The sequence below is a fragment of the Macaca mulatta genome, chromosome 1 (assembly GCF_049350105.2).
Source record: "Macaca mulatta isolate MMU2019108-1 chromosome 1, T2T-MMU8v2.0, whole genome shotgun sequence".
NCBI lineage: Eukaryota > Metazoa > Chordata > Mammalia > Primates > Cercopithecidae > Macaca > Macaca mulatta.
The window spans coordinates 205726106-205751800 of NC_133406.1; the positions used below are offsets into that span (position 1 = coordinate 205726106).

Here is a 25695-nt window from a genome sequence, read left to right on the forward strand (position 1 = left end):
TTATACAAAAATACTGAAAAATAGTTCTTTGCAACAGGTTTAGATTGTTTTGACTTTTAAAAGTCAGTTTAATTTGAAAATGAATCAAGGTTATAAATTAAAGCCAAATAATAGTATTTATTAATAATTACTAAACCCCTACAATTGCTAAACAAACATTACCTGAAGAAGATTCCATCTTAGCTTTACTGTATGCAGAGAAACAATTAATAGAGCAGAAAAGCTCTGTCTTCCCCAAATCACTGGTAGTCTCAATCATTTCATCTGAGGGCTTCAATGGTTTGCAAGGAACAGATATAAGTGGTTTGGCAGGTTTCTGTTTAGAGATTAAAATAATATTCATATTTCTGGTATGTGATATATTGTTAATGAAGAAGAACCTATCACCACTGCTTTTAGTTGGAATATTAAAAAGAATAACAAGATATTTTTTACATTTTCTTAAAAAAAAAGACACTACAGATTGCAATAACTAAAATGAAGAAAATTGGCAAATTTGAAAATGATCTTTATTATTTATCAGATATATTTAACAGCAATTATAATAATAATACCTATGAAAGCAATAAGGCCGGGTGTGGTGGCTCACGCCTATAATCCCAGCACTTTGGGAGGCCAAAGCAGGCAGATCACCTGAGGTCAGGAGTTTGAGACCAGCCTGGCCAACATGGTGAAATCCCGAGTCTGTACTAAAAATACAAAAAATTAGCTAGGTGTGGTGGTGAGCACCTGTAATCACAGTTACTCAGGAGGCTGAGGCAGGAGAATCACTTGAACCCGGGTGGCAGAGGTTGCAGTGAGCTGAGATCGCACCACTGCACTCCAGGCTGGGCAACAAGAGCGAAACTCCATTTCAAGGAAAAAAAGAAAAAGCAATGAAGAAAGTGGTCACAGAAGAAGTTAATCATTTCAGGCAGTCAAAGCCTATTGGATAAACAAAGGCCTTTTATAGTTATAGATCTATCCTCAATGGTAGCTTGGGAATTAACTTGGGAAGATGTCTACTGATGCTGAGGAGGAGCCAGGAAGGAGTGCTTAACACACTTTATAAGATACTGTGGGAATAACTGTTTTTCTAGGCTAACTTCATGGTAAAAATTACAAGCATATTGTAAGAAAGCAGCATACAAGCAATAGACAGTATAGAGTATTCTGAGTTGAGTAAGTAGTAACTGTGCAAAAGAAAGGATATAAGCTTTGAAAGGCAGGCATTACTGCAAAGATTATGCTCACCATCTATTCTTTCTAGTCAAACAGGAACCAATATTCCTGGATTTCAGAATATGTCAGAGCCTAGGCACAGTGGCTCACGCCTGTAATCTCAACTTTCAGAGGCTGCAGCGGGAGTATCACTTGAACCCAGGAGTTTGAGACCAGACTGGTAAAATAGTGAGACCTCATCTCTAATAAATAAATAAATAAATAAAAATAAAAAATTAGCCTAGTGTGGTGGCCTGCGCCTGTAGTCCCATTTACTTGCGAGGCTGAGGTGGGGAGGATCATTGAGCCCAGGAAGACAGAGGTTGCAGTGAGCTGAGATCATGCCATTGCACTCCAGCCTGGGCAACAGAGTAAGCCTCTGTCTCAAAACAAGAAAAAAAGAAAAATTAAACATCAGGCTGGGTATGGTGGCTCCTGCCTGTAATCCCAGCACTTTGGGAGGCTGAGGCAGGAAGATCACTTGAGCCCAGGAATTCGAGACCAGCCTGGGCAACAAAGTGAGACCCATCTCTACAAAAAACACAAACATTAACCAGGTGTGGTGGCGCATGTGTGTGATCCCAGCTACATGGGAGGCTGAGGCAGGAAGATTGCTTGAACACCTGAGGTTGGGCCTCCAGTGAGCTTTGCTCACACCACTGCACTCCAGTCTCCAGCCTAGGTGGAAAAGCAAGACTCAGTCTAAAAAAAAAACAAAAAACAAAAAAAGTCACTGATGGAATAAAACTGCTTTCGGAGATACAAAGTACACAGACAGGCTGGGTGCCGGTGGCTCATACCTGTAATCCCAGCACTTTGGGAGGCCGAGGCAGGCAGATCATCTGAGGTCAGGAGTTCAATACTAGCCTGGCCAACATGGTGGAACCCTGTCTCTACAAAAATACAAAAATTAGCTGGGTGTGGTGGCGGGCACCTGTAACCCCAGCTACTTGGGAGGCTGAGATGGAAGAATTGCTCGAACCTGGGAGGCGGAGGCTGCAGTGAGCTGAGATTGTGCCATTGCATGCCAGCCTGGGCAACAGAGCAAGACTCTGTCTCAAGAAAACAAAAACAAAAACAAAACAAAAAAAACCCCACCAAAGTACAAAGACAAAAAAATACATATATGTTTTTCTGTGAGAGAACGGGATATTGGCAAAGGCACAACAAAACAAAAAGGATAATTTTGAAAATTTCTATTTTTATCCTTTATTAGTATGAAAAACTTTTATATTTTGAGAAATCTTAACAATTCACTAATCTTTAACATTAATCAACAATAGTGGCGTCATTTATTTTTATTTATTTATTTATTTTTGAGACAGAGTCTTGCTCTGTTGTCCAGGCTGGAATGCAGTGGTGCGATCTCGGCTCACTACAGCCTTTACCTTCCCCAGGTTCAAGCAATTCTCCTGCCTCAGACTCCTGGGTAGCTGGGATTACAGGCATGTGACACCATGCCCAGCTAATTTTTGTATTTTTAGTAGAGATGGAGTTTCACCATATTGGCCGGGCTGGTCTTGAACTCCTGACCTCAAGTGATCTTCCTGTTTGGCCTCCCAAAGTGCTAGGATTACAGGCATGAGCCACCGCTTCTGGTCCAATGTATAATTTATAATTAAGTTAGTTTATTATTCATAAGGGAAGGCTAACTTAATATACTCTATTAACATATGGCCAAAATAATTATAATTGCATCTAATAATCCACTTTTTAAAAATAAAAAGCTATCCCATTTTTAGATTCACATATTTGGACATTTTTCTAATTCTGGATTATAGTTCCCTAACATTGTAGATTTACTCCAGTATCACTGTCACATGATGTCTTACATTCAGATGTAAGAGGAAAGTGTTAGGTTGTGCTTGTTAACTAACTTGTTTACCCAAATCAGTCCTGCCCCATCACATAAGCTGAACAACTGGGTACTCAATACAGGCTTTTAAAAACAGAACAAGGCCTATTTATTGAGTGTCAAAAATAAAGAAAAAAAAAAGGAATATTATTTCCTGCCTTTGGGAGAAGTCTTCTGTGCTTTCCATTCTGGTCCCAAGGCAGGATACTCTCAAGATGGGGGCATTCTGCCATAGAAAAGATGTGAGTCACAAATGATCTATTTGAATTATGGCTTGTTTTGACTCCCATCTTCAACTGCTTTTTTTTTTTTTTTTTTTTTTTGAGGCAGAGTCTCACTCTGTCGCCTAGGCTGGAGTGCAATGGTACCATCTCGGCTCACTGCAATTTCCGCCTCCCGGGTTCAAGCAATTCTTCTGCCTCAGCCTCCTAAGTAGTTAGGATTACAGGTGCCCGCCACCATGCCCAGCTAATTTTGGTATTCTTAGTAGAGGCAGGTTTTCGCCATGTTGGCCAGGCTGGTCTCCAACTCCTGACCTCAGGTGATCCGCCCACCTCAGCCTCCCAAAGTGCTGGGATTATAGGCGTGAGCCACCGCACCAGGTCAACTGCTTGTTTTTAAGGAAATCTGTATAGCGAAAGAGTTGGGTCTCAAAACATGATATGAACAAGCAACATATCTAAGAAGTCCCACCTCATCTCATTTGCTCTTTCTCTGTTCTCAGAAGCACCCACCCAGAGCTCGTCTCATCAGAAATAGGGACAAATAATCCAAATCTCATTGGATTATTTCCTCCTATGACTGATTCAGAAAAAGCATGTGATATTTTTTGTTTGTTTTTTTAAAGATGGGTTCTTGATATGTTGCTCAGGCTGGTTCTGAACTCCTGGCTCAACTGAACCTCCTGCCTTGGTCTCCCAAAGTGCTGGGATAACAGGTGTAAGCCACCATGCCTGACCACATGTGACATTCTTGATTCATCTTTGCATTGTTTGGTATAAGAGTTAAACACGTGGAATTAAAAACAAAAACATGGCTAGGTTCACATCTGTAATCCCAGCACCTTAGGAGACCAAGGCAGGAGGATCAGCTGAGTTCAGGAGTTTTAAGACAAGCTTGGGCAACACAGTAAGAGCTTGTCTCTACAAAAAATTTAAAAATTAGCCAGGTGTGGTGGCGTGTGCCTGTAGTCCCAGCTACTCGGGACGCTGAGGTGGGAGGATCACTTGAGCTAAGGAGGTCAAGGCCACAGTGAGCCATGATTGCCACTGCACTCCAAGCTGGCTGACAGAAGAGAAAGACCTTATCTCAAAAAAGTAAAAATAAATAAAAAAAAATAAATAGCTGGGCACGGTGGCTCATGCCTGTAGTCCCAGCTCCTTGGGAGGCTGAGGCAGGAGAATTGCTTGAACCTGGGAGGCAGAGGTTGCAGTGAGCCAAGATTGTGCCACTGCACTTCAGCCTGGGCAAAAGAGTGAGACTCCTTCTCAAAAAAAAAATAAATAAAAATAAAAACAGAAATACTTTCATGTTTGGGTTTTATTGACCAGCAGACTTGTTATTTTTGCTATACTTATTTGTAGTTTATAAACTGGCTCCAGCCTGCTTGCCTTTTCTTTAAGATAACATAATCAATCTGAGATTATTTAGGAAAATCTCCATATAGCATTTATCATGAATTCTTATGCAAGAAGAAACTGTTAAAAAGTCTTCTATTTCATCTTCATCAACTTACCAACTGACATTATTCCAAAGGGTACCAAAAACTACTTCCCACATTTTCCTAGAGTGAAACCATTCATAGGCCAGTTAATAGAAGAAACCATAGGTCTTTATTCATACCTGCTTATATGCTGTAATGCTCTTTGAACTATTAAAGTAATGAGACTGTCCTTCCATCTGAAGTATGTGAGACAGACTAGAGCTGGTGTAACAGTAAGTGCCACAGTTCTCACAGCAGTTCATGATGAAGTTGTTAGCAGAGTGAAACTTTGAAAGGCAGGCATTACTGCAAAGATTATGTTTCACATTCTGGTATTTTACTTCATACTGAATCTAGGATTTAATAAAAAGATTCAGTAAAAACTCTGATATTTAAGCAGAATCATCAGAATCCCTGTAAAGGTTATAATTGGAACTTACAGTAGCAGTCTTCTGGCACATGCTGCACTTGGTCATAATGCTATTAGTACATATGGTAACAAATGGTTTTCTTTTTTCTTCATATGATGAAAGACAAGATAGGCTGCAAAAAGTTTTGCATGAGGTAGTGTCTTCCAGTTGAACACTGATCACATCCTTTGGATTTAAAATGTCTCTAAGAATAAATAACAAGGACACCATTAAACAGTTTAAACACAATTATAACTTCTTCCTCTTTATAAACAAAATAACCTCTCAAAATAGAGTAAGAACGTTAGCCTTGAGATGAGAAAACCTGAATTTGGTATCCAGTTCTGTCACATTTATACTCCCTAAATTTTAATTTTCTCATATATAAAGCACATCTAATAGTACAGTTTTGTTTTTTTTTAAGAGATAGGATCTTGCTATGTTGCCCAAGCTGGCCTCAAATTCCTGGGCTCAAGAGATTCTCCCACCTCAATCTCCTAAGTAGCTAGGATTACAGGCACATAATGTCACCATGCCTGACTTTGATGGTGCAGTTTTGGAGACTAGCCAGCCTGTAGTATTAGGTGGTGCTAGTGAAAACCGAGGGATCACATATTCACACGAGCAACTCTAGAATCTACAGGACAGATAATCTCAAAGAATAGTCTTCAAATCCCTGGGCGGGGGGAGTCCCCAACATCAAAACTATTTTCATAAGATGTTATTTGCCTTTTCACTGTGTTGATGTTTGCAACATCACTTTGCCACTGATGTTGCAAAGCTAACGGTAGGACCTTGCAATCCCGCTCCTTGGTAAACACCCAAAAAAACTAAAAACAGGTACTTAAACAAGCACATGTACATGCAAAACAGCACTATTCACAATAGTCAAAAGATGAAAACAGCCCAAATGTTCATCAGTAAGTGAATGAATCAATAAGCACATTGTGTTACATACGTACAGTGGAGTATCATTCGCCTATTAACAAAAAGAATAAAGTACTGATACATGTTACAACATGGACAAACCTTGAAAATATTATGCTAAGGGAAAGACCCAGACACAAAAAGTCACTGCACTCTAGCCTGAGCAACAGAGTAATAATACCCTGTCACAAAAAAAGTCATATATGATTCCATTTATATGAGATATTCAGAATAGATGAAATCTATAGATATAATGCATACTGGTGGTTGACAGGCACTGGGGGTAGTGCGAACTTGGGAGAAACTGCTTAGTGTTTAAGGTGTTTTACTTTGAAGTGATGGAAATGTTTTGGAACAAGATAGAGGTGATAGTCACCCATTATGAATATACTAAATGCCAATGAAATGGTTAATTTCTTGGTATACAAATTTCACTTCAATGAATTTGGAAAAGAAAAAAGGCAATGGTGGGTAAAACTGTCAGAGCCTTAGCAGAAATCAAGGCAGTGGCATCAAAATGTACTAATATTCATGTTACTCCCTGCTACACATTCGCTGCCAAAAAAATTTTTTTTGAAGTTTCAGTTTCACTTAAGGATGTACTCAATGAAACAGCAAAATATTTTAGATTATTTAAACTTCATCCTTAAGTACATTTAAAAAATATTCTGTCTTGGCCAAGTGGTAGGGTGAGGAAAAAAAAATTCTGTGTGACAACATGGGACATAAGCATAAAGTACTTCTGCACACCAAAGGATGATGGTTGTCTCAAGGAAAAGCCCACACGGAAATGTTGAGTTATAAATGAATTAGCCACTTTTTTCATGGAAAACATTTTTACTTCAAAGTACTATAAACAGTTTACTGTAAATAGTTTAAAGACAAACTATTATCCACAAGTGGGTATCTGTAGATATTTTCTTGAAAATGAAAAAAAATGAGACTGCCACTTCAAGTAAAACAACTGACAGTATTTATCGCCAACAACAAAATGTTGGCTTTCAAGTGATAAGTAGAATTTGGAAATCTTGTATCTTCCAAATTAACTTGATCGATACCCAAAACTTAAAAACTTTTCTGAGACTAGTGGTGATTTTTAAAATACTGCATAATAAAATATGAGAACACTTAGAAGATCTGCAGAACTCGGTGAACCAGTATTTTCCAAATTACAATAGCATATTATAAAAATCATTCACGTGTAAAAGATTCATTCAAAGTACAAGATAAATTAATGAATTTTAACATAACAGAGTGCAAAAAGTTCACTGATCCACATGGTACAAAAAGTTTGATCCCACATTGCAACTAGCCTTTAAGAAACTACCACTTGATTTTTGGTTGTAGTATCAAAAGTATCAAAGAACGCCCACAACAATCTAAAAGCCTACTAAAACACTCCCTGCTTTTCCAGTCACATATTTCTGAGGCCAGATTTTCTTCAGACTTCAACCTAAACGACATTTTGCAATAAAGCGAAGGCAGAAACAGATACAAAAATCCAGCTAGATGTAAAGTGATTTGCAAAACTGATAATGATATTTATCAATTTTTTAAAAATATGGGTATTTTTCATTTAAAATGTCATTTAATTTTTGATACAGTTAATATTCATAATCTACATAACTAAAGCTCTTTGGGTCTTCAATAATTTTTCAGGGTATGAGAAGTCCTGAGACCAGAAAGTTTGAGAACTGCCACTATAGAAAATACCCATATACTTAATAGCCAGGCGTGGTGGCTCATGCTTTTAATCTTGGGAGGCCAACGCGGACGGATCACTTGAGCTCAGGAGTTCGAGACCAGCCTGGCTAACGTGGTGAAACCCCATCTCTACTAAAAATATTTAAAACCATTAGTATTTTGTGATCAGTGTTTTGGGAGTTATGAACACAACACTGTAAAATCACAGACCACAGAAGAATTAATTTGGGGAGTGGGTGGTTGTAAGAAGAGAGTGAGGAATGGTGTGGGAATAGACAAAAGGTAAAGATATTTGAGGCATACCTTTCAGACAGAATAAAGACACCAGCCAGATGGGAAGGGAGAAGAAGAAACTACATCAACGACGCATGGACGTCTGAAAATGCTTCCTAGTTTTATTGTTATCAGCATACTAGATTGCTGGCTTCTAGTGATCTACTAAAGCTTTATAAAAAATTAAAAAATGAATGTTGGTCAGGCACGGTAGCTCACATCTGTAATCCTAGCACTTTGGGAGGCCGAGGCAGGCAGATCACCTGAGGTCAGGAGTTAGGGACCAGCCTGGCCAACATGGTAAAACCCCGTCTCTACTAAAAATACAAAAATTAACTGGGCATGGTGATGGGCACCTGTAATCCCAGCTATTAGGGAGGCTGAGGCAGGAGAATCTCTTGAACCTGGGAGGCGGAGGTTGCAGTGAGCCGAGATCCTGCTATTGAATTCCAGCCTGGGCAAAAGAGGGACACTCCGCCTCAAAAAAAGAAAAAAAAAAAAAAAAAGAGAATGTTGGCTGGGTACAGTGGCTCAACGCCCATAATGCCAGCACTTTGGGAGGGCAAGGCAGGAGGATCACTTCAGCCCAGGAGTTCAAGACCAGCCTGGACAACATGGTGAAACCATCTCTACAAAAAAATACAAAAACTGGTCAGGCAGGGTGGCATGTGCCTGCAGTCCCAGCTACTCGGGAGGGTAAAGGTGGGAGGACTGCTTAAGCCCAGGTGATCGAAGCTGCAGTGAGCCAAGATGGTGCCACTGTATTCCAACCTGGGTGGCAGACAGAGATCTTGTCTCAAAAAAAAAAAAAAAAACAAAAGAAAGAAAGAAAGAAACGCCAACAAATTAGGAACAACTTTCTGATAAATAAATCAAACCTAGTGCAGGGGCCGATTTTGGGCTTTATTGATTGCATTCAGGATTTCTGGTTGGTTCCAACTGAGACACTAAAGTGAAGAAATGACACTTAAATACACAGTTCCCAAGAACAAGTCACATCGTTTTTTTTTTTTTTGAGATAGGGTCTCGCTCTGTTGCCCAGGCTGGAGTGCAGTTGCACAATCTCAGCTCACTGCAACCTCTGCCTCCTGGGTTCAAGCAATTCTCCTGCCTCAGTCACTGGAGTATCTCAAACGCCTGACCTCCAGTGATTCTCCTGTCTTGGCCTCCCAAAGTGCTGGGATTACAGGAGTGAACCACCTTGCCTGGCCCACAAGTTGCATCTTTCTAGTAAGATTTAAAATGTTATCTTCAAAGTGATCTTCCATTTAGTCCATGAAATAGAATAAAAACTGCATTGACTCAAAACAGATATTAAATCATTCCTATAACAGAAATCTTAAAAAGTAATTAAAAATCAGGCAGGGTGTGGTGGCTCATGCCTGTAATCCCAGCACTTTGGGAGGCCGAGGTAAGCAGATCACCTGAGGTCAGGAGTTTGAGACCAGCCTGGCCAACATGGCAAAAGTGCATCTCTACTAAAAATAAAAAAGTTAGCTGGGCACAGTGGCGTACGCCTGTAATCCCAGCTATTTAGGAGGCTGAAGCAGGAGAACTGCTTGAACCCAGGAGGTGGAGGTAGCAGTGAGCTGAGATTACACCACTGCACTCTGGCCTGGGTGACAGAGTGAGACTCTGTCTCAAATGAAACAAAACAAAACAAACAAACAAAACTGAAAACCAGCATGGTGGCTCACACCTGTAATCCCAGCACTTTGGGAGACCAAGGCAGGAGGATCACTTGAGCTCAGGAGTTTGAGACCAGCCTGGGCAACACAGTGAGACTCTGTCTCTGCAAAAATAAATAAATAAGTAACTGAAATTTATTTTCAGTTCAGGATAGTTTCACTGGAAGATAAAAAACCCCAGAAGACTAGCTAAAATTTATATAAAAGGCTAATTAATGTGGAATTTTTAAGTTTTGAAAAAAGCACAGTCTACTCTGAATCATGGATGGCGTTTCCCAGCCTAAAATTTACTACCATCTTTCTACCCACTACAATATAGTATTTTTAATTTAAAAATTTTATTCTAGAGGAAGTAAAACTTATCTTATTTTTACTCATATTGGATTTTCATGCCTAGGAGAACTTACACACTAAATCTTTCCTGCTTCAGCCTTTTTCAATCTGTCTGGGACATCTGCTGAAGATGTGTAGTGAGTCTCTAAGGTCCCTTCCAGTTTTATGATTCTGCAGGGAGAGAAAGCAGGCTGAAGAAAGTACTATATGGCCCATAGCAAGAAAGTAAAAAGACAAAAGGCTAGTATAGTATTGAAGGGTTGAAAAGCAAAAGAGAATGTAAGTAACCTTCCATGGAATAAGACCTGAAGCAACAGATAAGAACTGAAGCAGCAGCCAGAGGAGCTGAAGCAACCCATCAAAAGGGTTTGTGAGTTTGTTAAGAAAATAATAAGTTAGGCCGGGCGCGGTGGCTCAAGCCTGTAATCCCAGCACTTTGGGAGGCCGAGATGGGCGGATCACGAGGTCAGGAGATTGAGACCATCCTGGCTAACACGGTGAAACCCCGTCTCTACTAAAATACAAAAAAAATTAGCCGGGCGTGGTGGCGGGCGCCTGTAGTCCCAGCTACTCGGGAGGCTGAGGCAGGAGAATGGCGTGAACCTGGGAGGCGGAGCTTGCAGTGAGCTGAGATCCGGGCACTGCACTCCAGCCTGGGTGACAGAGCGAGACTCCATCTCAAAAAAAAAAAAAAAAAAAAAAAAAAAAAAAAAAGAAAATAATAAGTTAACATTTATTGAGTTCTTATTACCTGCTAGTATTATTCTGACCACTTAAATGTACTATTTAATGCTCATAATTCTTTTGTACATTTATAAAAACAGATACGAATACTAAGTAACAAAGAAGTTCTCAATAGTGATCCAAATTTGGCATGTATAGGAATCACATGGGGATAAATGCAGTTATGAATCAGTAGGTCTGGGTGAGACCTGAGAAAGTGCATTTCTTGTTTTTTCTTTTTGAGACAGAGCCTCACTCTGTCGCCCGGACTACAGTGCAGTGGCCCGATCTCAACTCACTGCAACCTTCGCCTCCCGGGTTCAAGCAATTCTCCTGCTTCAGCCTCCCAAGTAGCTGGGATTACAGGCGCACGGCACAGCACCCGGCTAATTTTTTGTATTTTAGTAGAGACAGGATTTCACCGTGTTGCCCAGGCTGGTCTCAAACTTGAGCTCAGGCAATCCGCCCGCCTCGGCCTCCCTAAGTGCTAGGATAACAGGCATAAGCCACCGTGCACGGCCTGAAAAAGTGCATTTCTAACAAACTCTTGGGTGATGCTGATCTAGCAACTCAGGTATGAAACTTTGAGTAGTAAAATATAACTAAACAGAAGCAGCAAAATTCAAATTATGGCAACCTGAGTCCAAAACAAGTATTATTTGGAAGAAATTTGTTATATTTAGAAGCACTGTGGTTGCCTATGAATTTTCTTGTTCTGAACAAGAACATTTAAAAATTAGCATATCCTAAGTGCTAACAATCATAATTATACTGCCTTAGGACTCTCAAAGCCAAAATGACACTGATTTTTCACATATTCTCACATAAGTTTTTAAAAGATTACATACAGTCACGTAGGTTTATCTATGGCCATCAATTTTTCAAAAGAATCACTTCATTTACCATTATAAAAGAAATGTAGTATTATTCTACATCTTGGAAAATCCAAAATAACTGTCATAGGATTAATTTTGTAGTAGGTTGCTCCCTATACAGTTAAATAGAACAGAATGGATAAACAATAATCCCACTTACAGAGAATTTCAAACGAAAAGAGTAGGAAAGTAAGTTTTGGAAGTCACATTACTTAAAGGTGAACAGAAACAGAACTTTTCACATGTTAAATTTCTGCAAAAAAAAATATTTCTAGAGAATCCATCAGAGGAACTAAAAGTAGAAAAAACTTTTTACTAAACCAAGACGACGTCTTCAAAAGAAATGAAAATGGCCGGGCACAGTGGCTTACACCTGTAATCCCAGCACTTTGGGAGGCAAAGGCTGGCAGATCACCTGAGGTCAGGAGTTGAAGACCAGCCTGGCCAACATGGCGAAACCCCATCTCTACTAAAAAATACCAAATTAGCCGGGTGTGGTGGTGCATAGCTGTAATCCCAGCTACTCAGGAGGCCAAGGCAGGAGATTCTGGTTGAACCCAGGAGGAGGAGGTTGCAGTGAGCTGAGATGGTGCCACTGCACTCCAGCCAGGGCAACAAGAGTGAAACTCAGTCTCAAAAAATAAAAAAAGGAAATGTAGAAATTACAACTAAGACTATGATCAAGAACAAGGTAGGGAAATAAAAAGGGGCATAATTTAGAATTATATACTTTGAGCAGTTTGAACAAGTTCTCTTAGAAGGAACTGATGAACTGGCAGATGAAATGTATTCAGTGATGCATGGTATGGAGCAGAAAAGTTGAGCAGATCCTTTCCTCTGATAAGCAGTTTGCCCCTTCTGAAGAATTTTTTTACAACCAGCACAGGAAACCTGAATAGCTGTGGTTGAAACTGAAGGAAGCATTTTATTCATGCCAGATGATGCCAGAGAAAGCTGAATGCCTGTAGTCAACTGTGAAGCTATAAAAACAGAAGAGGGAGAAAAAAAATCGAGTTACACAAAATTAAGTAGGCATTCTTTTATTTTCTTTCTTTCTTTTTTTAGAGACAGGGTCTTGCTCTAGTTGCCCTCTTTTGCACTCTAGGCAGCGTAGTGATATGATCATGGCTCACTGCAGCCTTGACACCCTGTACTCAAATGACCCTCTCGCCACCTGGTGCGGTGGCTCACGACTATAATCCCAGAACTTTGGGAGGCCAAGGCGGGTGGATCACCTGAGGTCAGGAGTTCAAGACCAGCCTTGGCCAACGTGGTGAAGCCCCATCTTAATAAAAAATACAAAATTAGCCAGGCGCGGGGGCTAACACCTGTAATCCCAGCATTTGGGGAGGCCAAAGTGGGTGGATCACAAGTTCAAGAGATCGAGACCATCCTGGGCAACATGGGAAAACCCTGTCTCTACTAAAAATACAAAAATTAGCTGGGCATAGTGGCACACACCTGTAGTCCCAGGTACTCGGGAGGCTGAGGCAGGAGAATCACTTGAACCTGAGAGGTGGAGGTTGCAGTGAGCCGAGATCGCGCACTGCCCTCCAGCCTGGCAACAGAGCGAGACCGTCTCAAAACAAAATTATCTGGGTGTGGTGGCATGTGCCTGTGATCCTAGCTACTTGGGAGGCTGAGGCAGGAGCACTGCTTGAACCTGGGCAGCGGAGGTTGCAGTGAGCCAAGATCATGCCATTGCACTCCAGCCTGGACAACAAGAGTGGAAACTCCATCTCAAAAAAAAAAAAAAAAAAAATCCTCATGCCTCAGCCTCCCAAGTAGCTGGGACTACAGGCATGCACCATCACACCTGGTTTATAAATCTTCTGTAGAGACGGGATCTCACTATGTTGCCCAGGCTGGTCTCAAACTCCTGCCCTCAAGCGATCCTTCCACCTTGGCCTCCCAAAATGTTGGGATTACAGGCATGAGCCACCATGCCCAGGCTCTTTCATTTTCTTCTTTTTTTTTTTGAGACAGAGTCTCGGTCTGTTGCCCAGGTTGGAGTGCAGTGGTGTAATCTCAGCTCACCACAATCTCCACCTCCCAGGTTCAAGTGAATCTCCTGCCTCAGCCTCCTGAGTAGCTGGGATTACAGGCATGCACCACCACGCCTGGCTAATTTTGTATTTGTAGTAGAGACGGGGTTTCACTATGTTGTCCAGACTGGTCTCGAACTCCTGACCTCATGATCCGCCTGCCTTGGTCTCCCAAAGTGCTGGGATTACAGGTGTAAGCCACCGTGCATGGCCTCTCTTTAATTTTCTTACAGGTTACTTCTCCTGGACTTGAAACCCAACACAAACAGAGCAATATTCAAAGGCATTAAAAAAGAATGAATCAGCTATCATATTGGTCTGAATAAACATAATTAACTTAAATCATTCTATTACCACTCTCTGAAAACACAGCGTTTATTTTCAGTTCATTCTCCTGAGTTCTGGATTGTTGCCTATGACAATACTCCTAAAAAGAAAAAAAGAAAAGAATTAAAAATAATGAATACAATGAATTTAAGACAACCACTCATTCAACAGAAAATGATAAATTGTGGTCAGGTCTGGTCAATGAACTGTAAACTGAATTGAACCAAAATACATGGGTATGCACTACCCTTTTGGTGCTCTTTGGCTGACAATACCAATCACCTAATACATTATTTTCTGTGGTATCCAGGTGTGACATCAGATTCTTTTGTCAACAAAATCCTTCCAGTCACTACCAATAGGGAGCAGACATATTGAATTACAACTATTTTCCCTACTTTTTTTTTCTTTTTTTTTTGGAGACAAGATCTTACTCTGTCACCCAGGCTGGAATACAGTGACGCGATCTCGGCTCACTATAACCTCCTACTTCTGGGTTCAAGTGATTCTCATGCCTCAGCCTCTGGGACTACAAGGACGTGCCTCTATGCCCGGCTAATGTTTGAATTTTTAGTGGAGGCATAGTTTCACCATGTTGCCCATGGTCTTGAACTCCTGGCCTCAAGTGATCTGCCTGTCTCACCCTCCTAAAATGCTGGGATTACAGGCATGAGCCACCACACTCAGTCTTCCCTGCTTGTTCTAATCATTAACAGCCAATTGTTTTCATAAAGACCTTAACCCCAGAAATTGTTAATTGGACAGAATGATTCTTACAAAGGACAATTTTTTCAGAGCAGGAGGCAATTTCATAGCTGCTATATCTAAACTTGATCTATGTATGAAAGTCCACGGGATGACGAAGCAATAGATAGTTCCTAGATTAATAACATTCCCCAGTGTCAACAACTCAATGGTAAGCATACCCTTATTAATATTAAATATTAATATTTAATTATTTAATTAAATATTATTTAATATTAATATTAAATTTATTTATATTTAATATTTTAATTAATCTTATTTAATATCAATCTACTTTAGGCTATTTCTAAATAGAATACTACAAATAAATTACTCTTTTTAGCCATTTTTCTTTCATTAGAACTTTCAGCTGGTTCACAGTTCATATACAAACATTCTTCTTTTTTTTTTTTTTTTTTTAAGAGACAGGGTCTCGCTTCATCACCCAGGCTGGAGTGCAATGGCACAATCATAGCTCACTGCTTCCTTGAATTCCGGGGCTCAAGCGATCCTCCTGCCTTAGCCTCTCAAGTAGCTGAGACTACAGGTGTGCACCACTATGCCTGGCTAATCTTTGTATTTTTTATACAGACAAGGTCTCGTCATCCGGTTGGTCTCAAACTCTTGGGCTCAAGTGATCGTCCCGCCTTGGCCTCCCAAAGTTCTGGGATTACTAGTGAGCCACTGTGCCCGGCCATATATTACAAACATTCTAAGGAATGTTTTCCCTACTTAAACAATACTCACAGCTCAAGTCAGTTCATCCTTTATGGGTTCTTTAGTAAGCAATATGTATAAAATTTTTTTAAAATTTACATAAAAAATTAATTTAGATTAAAAAATTGTAATTTGTATTGTTTCAAGTTAAGAAAAACAAAAATAAAATGTGTTAACCTCTGGAAGTAGACTCTGGCGGAAAAAAAAAAAAAAGTGTTAACCTTAGCCAGGCCCATAACACCTTAAACAATCCTTTTATCTACACAAAAACCCAATTCCAGGCCGGGCGCGGTGGCTCAAGCCTGTAATCCCACCACTTTGGGAGGCCGAGACGGGCGGATCACGAGGTTAGGAGATCGAGACCATCCTGGCTAACATGGTGAAACCCCGTCTCTACTAAAAAATACAAAAAACTAGCCAGGCAAGGTGGCGGGCGCTTGTAGTCCCAGCTACTCGGGAGGCTGAGGCAGGAGAATGGCGTAAACCTGGGAGGCGGAGCTTGCAGTGAGCTGAGATCCGGCAACTGCACTCCAGCCTGGGCCACAGAGAGAGACTCTGCCTCAAAAAAAAAAAAAAACAAACCAAAAAAAAAACCAAAAAAAAAACCCAATTCCAAACAGTCTAATTTTTCCTCAAATCATTTTCTTACATATACTTGTAATGGCACTTAACACCATATACCTTGTATTATTTCATTAACTGCTTTGGAGGAGACAAAGATTTGAGTTTTTCAATGAATAATTTCAGCACCTTTGTAACTAAAATTTATAATTAAATGCTGCTCTAGAAATAATGGAAATAAGGGAAAAGTGTTTACTTGAGCATTGTCGGGTTCTGTCTTAACTTCATCTAGCAGCCCCAGCTGTGATGCCACTGACTTGTCACATTCACCACCTAACAGTGGTTCTTTCATTTTAGTATCTGATGCAAAGGAATTCTCCAGTTCCAAACTAATGGGTTTCTTCCTGAAGAACAGTTTCCAGATTCCTAAAATAAAATATTGATAAAGAGTTTGATTTTAAAATTAGTCCTTTTAAATACAGTAATTTTCTGGAACCACAAAAGGGTCTTTAGACAGCTTGGCATCAAGGTTCCTTCACTGTAAGAACACTGGCTTCTTTCCTTTCATTCATTATTCTTCAATATAGTTTTGCTGTATACTTCTCTGGTAGCTACTACCAACTCTGTGCTTTCTTCTGAAATAGTCTCCATTTCTGTTCCCCCAAGCCTGAATGCAGCATAAAACCACCAAAACTTACAAGTTTATTTTTAACTTTTCAATAGTAGAAAACGTAAAGCTTTCAGCCGGGGGCGGTGGCTCACGCCTGTAAACCCAGCACTTTGGGAGGCCTAGGTGGGTGGATCACCTGAGGTCAGGAGTTCGAGACCAGGCTGGCCAACATGGTGAAACCCCATCTCTACTAAAAATACAAAAATTAGCCGGGTATGGTGGCACGTACCTGTAATCCCAGCTACTTGGGAGCCTGGGGCACGAGAATCGCTTGAACCTGGGAGGTGGAGGTTGCATTAAACAGACACTGAGCCACTGTACTCCAGCCTGGGAGACAGAGTGAGACTGTGCCTCAACAAACAAACAAACAAACAAAAAAGAAATGTAAAGCTTTCTATCTGAGGTTAACCCAATCTGTACTCACTACCCCTCTCTGCCCTCCAGTTATCCTTGTCATTTGCTTCTTCGATTTCTCTTCCATTCCAGGATATAAGCATTTAAATACATTCTAGAATCTAAAGCTACCCACCGTCTCTCTGACCACCCCTTTCCCCATTCTTGAAATTCCTTTGATTTTTCCTTTTTTTTTTTTTTTTTGAGACAGAGTCTCGCTTAGTCGCCCAGGCTGGAGTGCAATGGCGCGATCTCGGCTCACTGCAAGCTCCGCCTCCTGGGTTCACGCCATTCTCCTGCCTCAGCCTCCTGAGTAGCTGGGACTACAGGCGCCCGCTGCCTCGCCCAGCTAATTTTTTGCATTTTTAGTAGAGACGGGGTTTCACCGTGTTAGCCAGGATGGTCTCGATCTCCTGACCTCGTGATCCGCCCGCCTCGGCCTCCCAAAGTGCTGGGATTACAGGCGTGAGCCACCGCGCCCGGCCCCTTTGATTTTTCTTACTCCGACGTCTCCTGTTTCTCATTTTACCTCTTTGGCAGTATTTTTCACAAATACTTATTTTACCGCTTCTGAAATGTTTGTGCTCCTCAAAAACACAATTTCCCAGCAGTCTTCTTGCCTGCTCTATGATCTTGAACTCCTGGCTTTTAAAAAATAACCAAGTTGGCTGGGCGCAGTGGCTCACGCCTGTAATCCCAACACTTTGGGAGGCTGAGGAGGGTGGATCACGTGAGGTCAGGAGTTTGAGACCAGTCTGGTCAACATGCTGAAATCCCATCTCTACCAAAAATACAAAAAATTAGGCTTGGTGGCATACGCCTGTAATCACAGTTACTCGGTAGGCTAGGGCAGGAGAATAGCTTGAACCTGCGAGCAGAGGTAGCAGTGGGCCAAGATCACGTCACTGCACTCCAGCCTGGGTGACAGAGCGAGACTCTGTCTCAAAAAAAAAAAAAAAAAAAAAAAAAAAAAAAAAAAAAGAAAGAAAAGAAAAACCTGTTATCTGGGTGCGGTAGTTCACACCTGTAATCCCAGCATTTTGGGAGGCTACGGCGAGTGGATCACCAGAGGTCAGGAGTTTGAGACTGGCCTGGCGAACAAGGCGAAACCCTGTCTCTACGAAAAATACAAAAAAAAAAATCAGCTGGGTGTGGTGATATGTGCCTGTGATCTCAGCTACTCGGGAGGCTGAGGCAGGAGAATCGCTTGAACCCAGGAGGTGGAGGCTGCAGTGAACTGAGATTGCACCACTGCATTCCAGCTGTCTCAAACAAACAAAAAAACCAAGTCTTTGGCCAGGCGCGGTAGCTCATGCCTGTAATCCCAGCACTTTGGAGGTCAAGGCAGGTGGATCACCTGAGGTGAGGAATTCGAGACCAGCCTGGTCAACATGGCAAAAGCCTGTCTCTACTAAAAATACAAAAATTATCTGGTCATGGTGGCAGGCGCCTGTAAGTCCAGCTACTCGGGAGGCTGAGGCAGGAGAATCACTTGAAAATGAGAGGCAGAGGTTGCAGTGAGCCGAGATCGTGCCATTGCACTCCAGCCTGAGAGACAGAGCGAGACTCCATCTCAAAAAACAAAACAAACAAAAACCAAGTCTTTTTTAATTTTTTTTTTTGAGACAAAGTCTCGCTCTGTCACTCAGACAGTGGCACTATCTCAGTTCACTGCAGCCTCACCCTCCTGGGATCAAGCAATTCTCCCACCTTAGTCTCCCGAGTAGCTGGGATCACAAGCATGCGCCACCATGCCCAGCTAATTTTTTTTTTTTTTTTTAAGAGAAGGGGTCTCACTATGTTGCCCAGACTGATCTCGAACTCCTGGCTCAAGTGATCCTCTCACCTCAGCCTCCCAAAGTGCTCAAATGACAGGTGTCTATCTGCGCCCGGCCTATGATCACAACCACAGATTCAACTATCACCTATGGGCTGTTTCTCCCTTACGTTCCTAAGCTGCGGTCCATATACCTAATTGCCTATTAAATATCTCCATTTGGCCGGGGCGGTGGTTCACGCCTGTAATCCCAGCACTTTGGGAGGCTGAGGCGGGTGGATCATGAGGTCAGGAGATCGAGACCATCCTGGCTAACACGGTGAAACCCCGTCTCTGCTAAAAATACAAAAAAAATTAGCCAGGTGCAGTGGCAGGTGCCTGTAGTCCCAGCTACTTGGGAGGCTGAGTCAGGAGAATGGCGTGAGCCTGGGAGGCGGAGCTTGCAGTGAGCAGAGATCGAGTCACTGCACTCCAGCCTGGGTGACAGAGCAAGACTCCGTCTTGATAATAAAATAAATAAATAAATAAATAAATAAATAAATAAATAAATATCTCCATTTGAATGTTCCACAGGTCCCTCAAACTCAAGGGATTTGAACTCTGGTCTCAAGCAATCCTCTTGCCTCAATAACACTATATTCTTTTATTACCCCCACAAACCTGCTTTACAGATATTCCCTTTCTTGGTAAATAGCAGTGTCATATACCTAATTTCCTATGCCAGAAATCTAGGATTAACCTAGAATTATTCTTCTCCCTAAATCTAATCATGAAATTAGATCAATCTACCCCCTTTAAATAAGTCTTTTTTTTTTTTTTGAGACAAGAGTTTTGCTCTTGTTGCCCAGGATGGAGTGCAATGTCGTGCATCTTGGCTCACTGCAACCACAGCCTCCTGGGTTCAAGCGATTCTCCTGCCCCAGCCTCCTGAGTAGCTGGGATTACAGGCATGTGCCACCACGCCCAGCTAATTTTGTATTTTTAGTAGAGATGGGGCTTTTCCATGTTGGTCAGGATGGGCTCACTCTCGACCTCAGGTGATCCGCCTGCCTTGGCCTCCCAAAGTGTTGGGAATACAGGCGTGAGCCACCACTACCAGCCAAATAAGTCTTAAGTCTATTTTCCCATCACACATGCCTGCCTGCTTCTCCTCACTATCCAAATCAGTAGATTCATTTTTGGTCAATAGGCAGCTAAAATCCAAACTCACATTATAAAAGACTGTTGTGCATTCAGGTTTTAAAAAAATTCCATCTTACAATTTTTGAGGAACTACGAAAGCAAGGTCTCTTTTACTTTTTTCATTATACTTTAAGTTCTGGGGTACATGTGCAGAACATGCAGTTTTGTTATACAGGTATACACATGCCATGGTGGTCTGCTGCACCCATCAACCTGTCACCTATATTAGGTATAGCTCCTAATGCTATTCCTCCCAGCAAGGTCTCTTTTTCAAAGACAGATTGGTTCCTTATTTTCTCCTTTTTCCTTGACTGAGGCCTACTTTCCACTTTTCTGGTAACTGCCACCTCTGATTCTAAATCCTTTGGAACTCTTTCCTTTCCTGCTACTCTAGCTTGGCTTCAGAGTGCAAGTCTTCCTGTCTCCTAGATCCTTAAAAAAGAGCCTTGAGGCCGGGCATGGTGGCTCACGCCTGTAATTCTAGCACTTTGGGGGGCCGAGGTGGGCAGATCACCAGGTCAGGAGATAGAGACCATCCTGGCAAACACGGTGAAATCCCGTCTCTACTAAAAATACAAAAAAAAAAAAATTAGCTGGCCGTGGTGGCGGGCGCCTGTAGTCCCAGCTTCTTGGGAGGCTGAGGCAGGAGAATGGCGTGAACCCGGGAGGCGGCGGAGCTTGCAGTGAGCGGAGATTGTGCCACTGCACTACAGCCTGGGCGACAGAGTGAGACTCCGCCTCAAAAAAAAAAAAAAAAAAAAAAAGAGCCTTACAGCAGGCATTTGTAGTCCCAGCTACTCGGGAGTCTGAGGCAGGAGAATAGCATGAACCCAGGATGCGGAGCTTGCAGTGAGCCGAGATTGCGTCACAGCACTCCAGCCTGGGTGACAGAGCAAGACTCTGTCTCAGAAAAATAAAAAAAAAAAAAAAAGCCTTCATTATGGAGGGCAGATGATAACTAACACAAATGTGGAGAAGCTGAAGTTCTTACAGGATCACTTAGAATAATGGGCTCCAAAAAAGAAAAAAAAACAAACAAAAAAATCTCTTATAGGAGTAATTCCAGGACTACGGTTTTATTCTGGGTTAGTACACGAAAGACCCAAGTAATCCTGCCATTATTTTTTATTTCTGTGATTGGGGCTCAACCACCTTCCCTCATTTCCATCTTTAGCTCAACTTTTGCTGAAAGTTCCTATCCCAACACAGAAAGTTAAATAAGGCCTGAGTGTCAAGTGCAATAAATAGTTCATACAGCCTCTGTCCAGCCGATTTGAGCACTACACACAAGTAGTAAAGCAAAACTCACTAATAATTAACTATTTGTCATTAGGTAGATTCCCTTCACCTGGAAGTACATACGCCATGCAAGTCTAAACATCAGTTAAAAAGAAAGCACCAAGTTTTGTGCAGTGGTGGTATCATAGCCAATGAAGTTTATGTGAGGTACAATTACTGCTATTTGTAAGACAAAACAAAACAAAGTAAAACAAAACAAAGTACCTATGAGCTTTGGCATCTTGCAACCCCTTCAAACATGTCATCATACAAACATAAAAATAGTGGAGACTGAGCGCAGTGGCTCACGCCTGAAATCCCAGAGCTCTGGGAGGCTAAGGTGGGTGGATCAGGAGGTCAGGAGTTCAAGGCCAGCCTTACCAACATAGTGAAACCCCATCTCTACTAAAAAATACAAAAAATTAGTTGGGCGTGGTGGTGGGCACCTGTAATCCCAGCTACTCAGGAGGCTGAGGCAGGAGAATAGCTTGAATCTGGGAGGCGGAGGTTGCAGTGAGCCGAGATCTCGCCATTGCACTCTAGCTCAGGCAAGAGTGTGAGACTCTGTCTCAAAAAGAAAAAAAGGAAAGCATCCTGAAAATTTCTGAGGCAAGGGAAAATGCAATGCAACATATGGCTATAAGAAGAGCAAAACATGTATTAGTGACAGATCCATTACTTCCTTTTCCAACAAGATGCACATTAGAGTAAAATAATTCCTACAGACTTCCTTTTAACATAGCCCTACTCATCTTTCCAAACTAGGGCTAAATCATAGTATGACAGAGTACAGGTATTAATAGTCAAAGGATGAATGCTGCACATCTTCCTGCTGGGCAATACTACTTGGTAGTAATATAAAATATATATACATATATACACATACACACATTTTGAGATGGAGTCTTGCTCTGTCACCAGGCTGGAGTGCAGTGGTGTCATCACGGCTCACTGCAACCTCTATCTCCCAGGTTCAAGCGATTCTCCTGCCTCAGCATGCTGAGTAGCTGGGATTACAGGCATGCGCTACCATGCTCAGCTAATTTTTGTATTTTAGTAGAGACGGGTTTTCACCATGTTGGCCAGGATAGTCTCTATCACCTGACCTTTTGATCCGCCCGCCTCGGCCTCCCAAAGTGTTGGGATTACATGTGTGAGCCACCGCGCCCGGCCATAAAATATTTTAATTTAAACCGAAGAGAGAAATATGATAGAGCACACAACAAAATTCACATTCATTCTTTCTTTTTTTTTTTTTTCCGAGACGGAATCTCTCTCTGTCACCCAGGCTGGAGTGCAGTGGCACAATCTCAGCTCACTGCAACCTCCGCCTCCCAGGTTCAAACAATTATCTGCCTCAGCCTCCTGAGTAGCTGGGATTACAGGCGCCTGCCAGCACGCCTGGCTACATTTTGTTTTTTAGTAGAGACGGGAAGTTTTGTTTTTTCAGTAGAGACGGGGTTTCACCATCTTGGCCAGGTTGGTCTCGAACTCCTGACCTCATGATCCACTGGCCTCAGCCTCCCAAAGTGCTGAGATTACAGGCATGAGCCATCACACCCAGCCCACATTCATTCTTAAAGTAAAACAGGAGATCACAAAGAAATTGGAAGTTTCAAGACCAGGCACGGTGGCTCATGCCTGTAATCCCAGCACTTTGGGAGGCCGATGCGGGCTGATCACCTGAGGCTGGGAGTTCAAGACCAGCCTGACCAACATGGAGAAACCCCGTCTCTACTAAAAACACAAAAAATTAGCCAAGCGTGGTGGCACATGCCTGTAATCCCAGCTATTTGGGAGGCTGAGGCAAGAGAATCACTTGCACCTGGGAGGCAGAGGTTGCAGTGAACCGAGATTGTGCCACTGCACTCCAGCCTAGGCAACAAGAACGAAACTCCATCTCAAAAAAAAAAAAAAAAAAAGAAAATGCAAGTTTCAAGAGTTATTTCCAGATACACATATAGACCTCCAGGGGATATCATCCAGATTCTTCCTGGAAAATTAGTAAATAGTATTTATATAACCCTGATGGTTCAAACTACTGTTAAAAAATGAATTTTTGGGCGGGCACTGTGGCTCACCTCTGTAATCCCAGCACTTTAGGAGCCTGAGGTGGGCAGATTATCTGAGGTCAGGAGTTCGAGACCAGCCCGGCCAACATGGTGAAACCCCATCTCTACTAAAAATACGAAAAATTAGTCAGGTGTGGTGGCACACACCTGTAGTTTCAGCTCTTGGGAGGCTGCGACAGGAGAATCTCTTGACCTGGGAGGTGGAGGCTGCAGTGAACGGAGATCGTGCCACTGCACTCCAGCCTGGGTGCAACACAGCAAGACTCCATCTCAAAACAAACAAACAAACAAACAAAAGGCCGGGCGCGGTGGCTCACGCCTGTAATCCCAGCACTTTGGGAGGCTGAGGTGGGTGGATCACGAGGTCAGGAGTTCAAGATCAGCCTGGCCAAGATGGTGAAACCCCATCTCTATTAAAAATACAAAAAAAATTAGCCGAGTGTGGTGGTGGGAGCCTGTAATCCCAGCTACTCAGGAGGCTGAGGCAGACAATTTCTTAAACCCAGGAGGTGGAGGATGCAGTGAGCCGAGATCAGGCCACTGCACTCAAGCCTGGGCAACAGAGCAAAACTGCATCTCAAAAAAAAAAAATTTTTTTTCAATTGAAAAAAAAATTTGCATGAGATTTCAATGAAATATAAGGCAGCTACAATAATGAAAGGAAACTGCATGACGATGAGTAAGATGCACAGACATATAATCTCAAAACTAATTTATATAGAGACTATTTTTTTACTGCTACAGATAAAGTTATAATCTTGATTGGAGAGAGATCTGAACAAATTTAGCAACAAACTTTCTGGGTTTTTTTTGTTTGTTTGTTTGTTTTTTTTGAGACGGAGTCTCGCGCTGTCGCCCGGGCTGGAGTGCAGTGGCCGGATCTCAGCTCACTGCAAGCTCCACCTCCCAGGTTTGCGCCATTCTCCTGCCTCAGCCTCCTGAGTAGCTGGGACTACAGGCGCCTGCCACCTCGCCCGGCTAGTTTTTTTGTATTTTTTAGTAGAGACGGGGTTTCACTGTGTTAGCCAAGATGGTCTCGATCTCCTGACCTCATGATCCGCCCGTCTCGGCCTCCCAAAGTGCTGGGATTACAGGCTTGAGCCACCGCGCCCAGCCAACTTTCTGTTTTTTACAAGTCATAGCCCAGACTGTAGTCCCAGCTACTCAGGAGGCTGAGGCAGGAGGATCACCTGAACCTGGAAGGCAGAGGTTGCGGTGAGATACGATTGCGCCACCGCACTCCAGCCTGTATGACAGAGTAAGATTCCATCTCAAAATAAATAAATAAAATAAACTAATAACCCAATATTGAAAATTTTGGGGAAAAACCTTAAATTCTGTATGACTATAAATATAACTTGAAGAAATTATTTTTTAAAAAGTCATATTATGGATGACAGTGATTTATATAATGAAATTCAAATCTTCTATATTTTCTGTGATAACAATTTACCATGAGTGACCCAAATACAATGTTTAAACATAATACACAAAATTGAATTCTGACATCATTGATAATTTGCTTACTTTCAGTCCTGAAAACCACAGCTTTACATGTATTTTTCTATTTGGTCATTACAAAGGTGTATTTGTCACAGTAGGAGGATGGAACTCATTTTATTCCGTGATGTGTTAGCTTAATTTATAACTTTTAAATATTTAGACACAGAGTTCATAATCTTAGCAAGGACCCCACAAAGGCTAGGGGCCAGTGTGAACCTAGCACCCCAACCACAAGTATGTTTCAAAACTAGACTGGGAATGAGGGGTGCAGAATACTGATTAACAACAATTCCCTATTAGAGCTAGGTGGCTGGCATGTGCCACACCAAAGGCAGGAATGGGCAGGCCCAGGAGAGCCCCAGGAATGACTGTTCAAGGAAGGAGGCTATTGTCCCTCAAGCTGGAATGTAGTCAAGGAGATGCTTTCAGCGTCAGCAAATGACAGCTGCAGCTAAAGGGAGATCTACAACAACCACAGGAGAAAACACCATCCTCCTCTTTGGGCCAGAGGGAAAGAGAGACAGATGTCAAGGCAAAGAATCAGCTGCACCTTAATCTCCTCACTTTACTTGTCCCCATACTGCTTTCCTTCCTGCAAGTCATTTCTGCCTAATCAGATCCTACGCAGTTTGTAAATCAACTGAACTCCAGATTTTATCAGACTAGCAAGAATTAAAAATAATATGGGGGCTGGGTGCAGTGGCTCACACCTGTAATCCCAGCAATTTGAGAGGCC

General features: G+C 42.0%; 1 protein-coding gene across 12 annotated transcripts in view; it reads right to left on the minus strand.

Moving 5' to 3' along the window:
- ZMYM1 (zinc finger MYM-type containing 1) overlaps positions 1 to 25695 on the minus strand; it is a 37680-nt gene that overhangs the window by 5469 nt on the left and 6516 nt on the right. For 2 of the 12 annotated variants that reach the window (XM_077963568.1, XM_077963560.1), the window contains 8 exons: positions 16341 to 16510; positions 14090 to 14162; positions 12421 to 12670; positions 10167 to 10263; positions 5198 to 5372; positions 4898 to 5110; positions 1234 to 1403; positions 163 to 316 (listed from right to left, as the gene is read on the minus strand). In XM_077963568.1, coding sequence (XP_077819694.1) covers positions 163 to 316; positions 1234 to 1236 — 157 coding nt within the window. In that variant the 5' untranslated portion in view covers positions 1237 to 1403; positions 4898 to 5110; positions 5198 to 5372; ... (2 more) ...; positions 14090 to 14162; positions 16341 to 16510. Of the gene's footprint in view, positions 1 to 162; positions 317 to 1233; positions 1404 to 4897; positions 5111 to 5197; positions 5373 to 10166; positions 10264 to 12420; positions 12671 to 14089; positions 14163 to 16340; positions 16511 to 16983; positions 17107 to 25695 lie in introns of those variants that run through there. The other 10 variants (XM_077963541.1, XM_077963548.1, XM_015134988.3 and 7 more) reach the window with 8 other exon arrangements.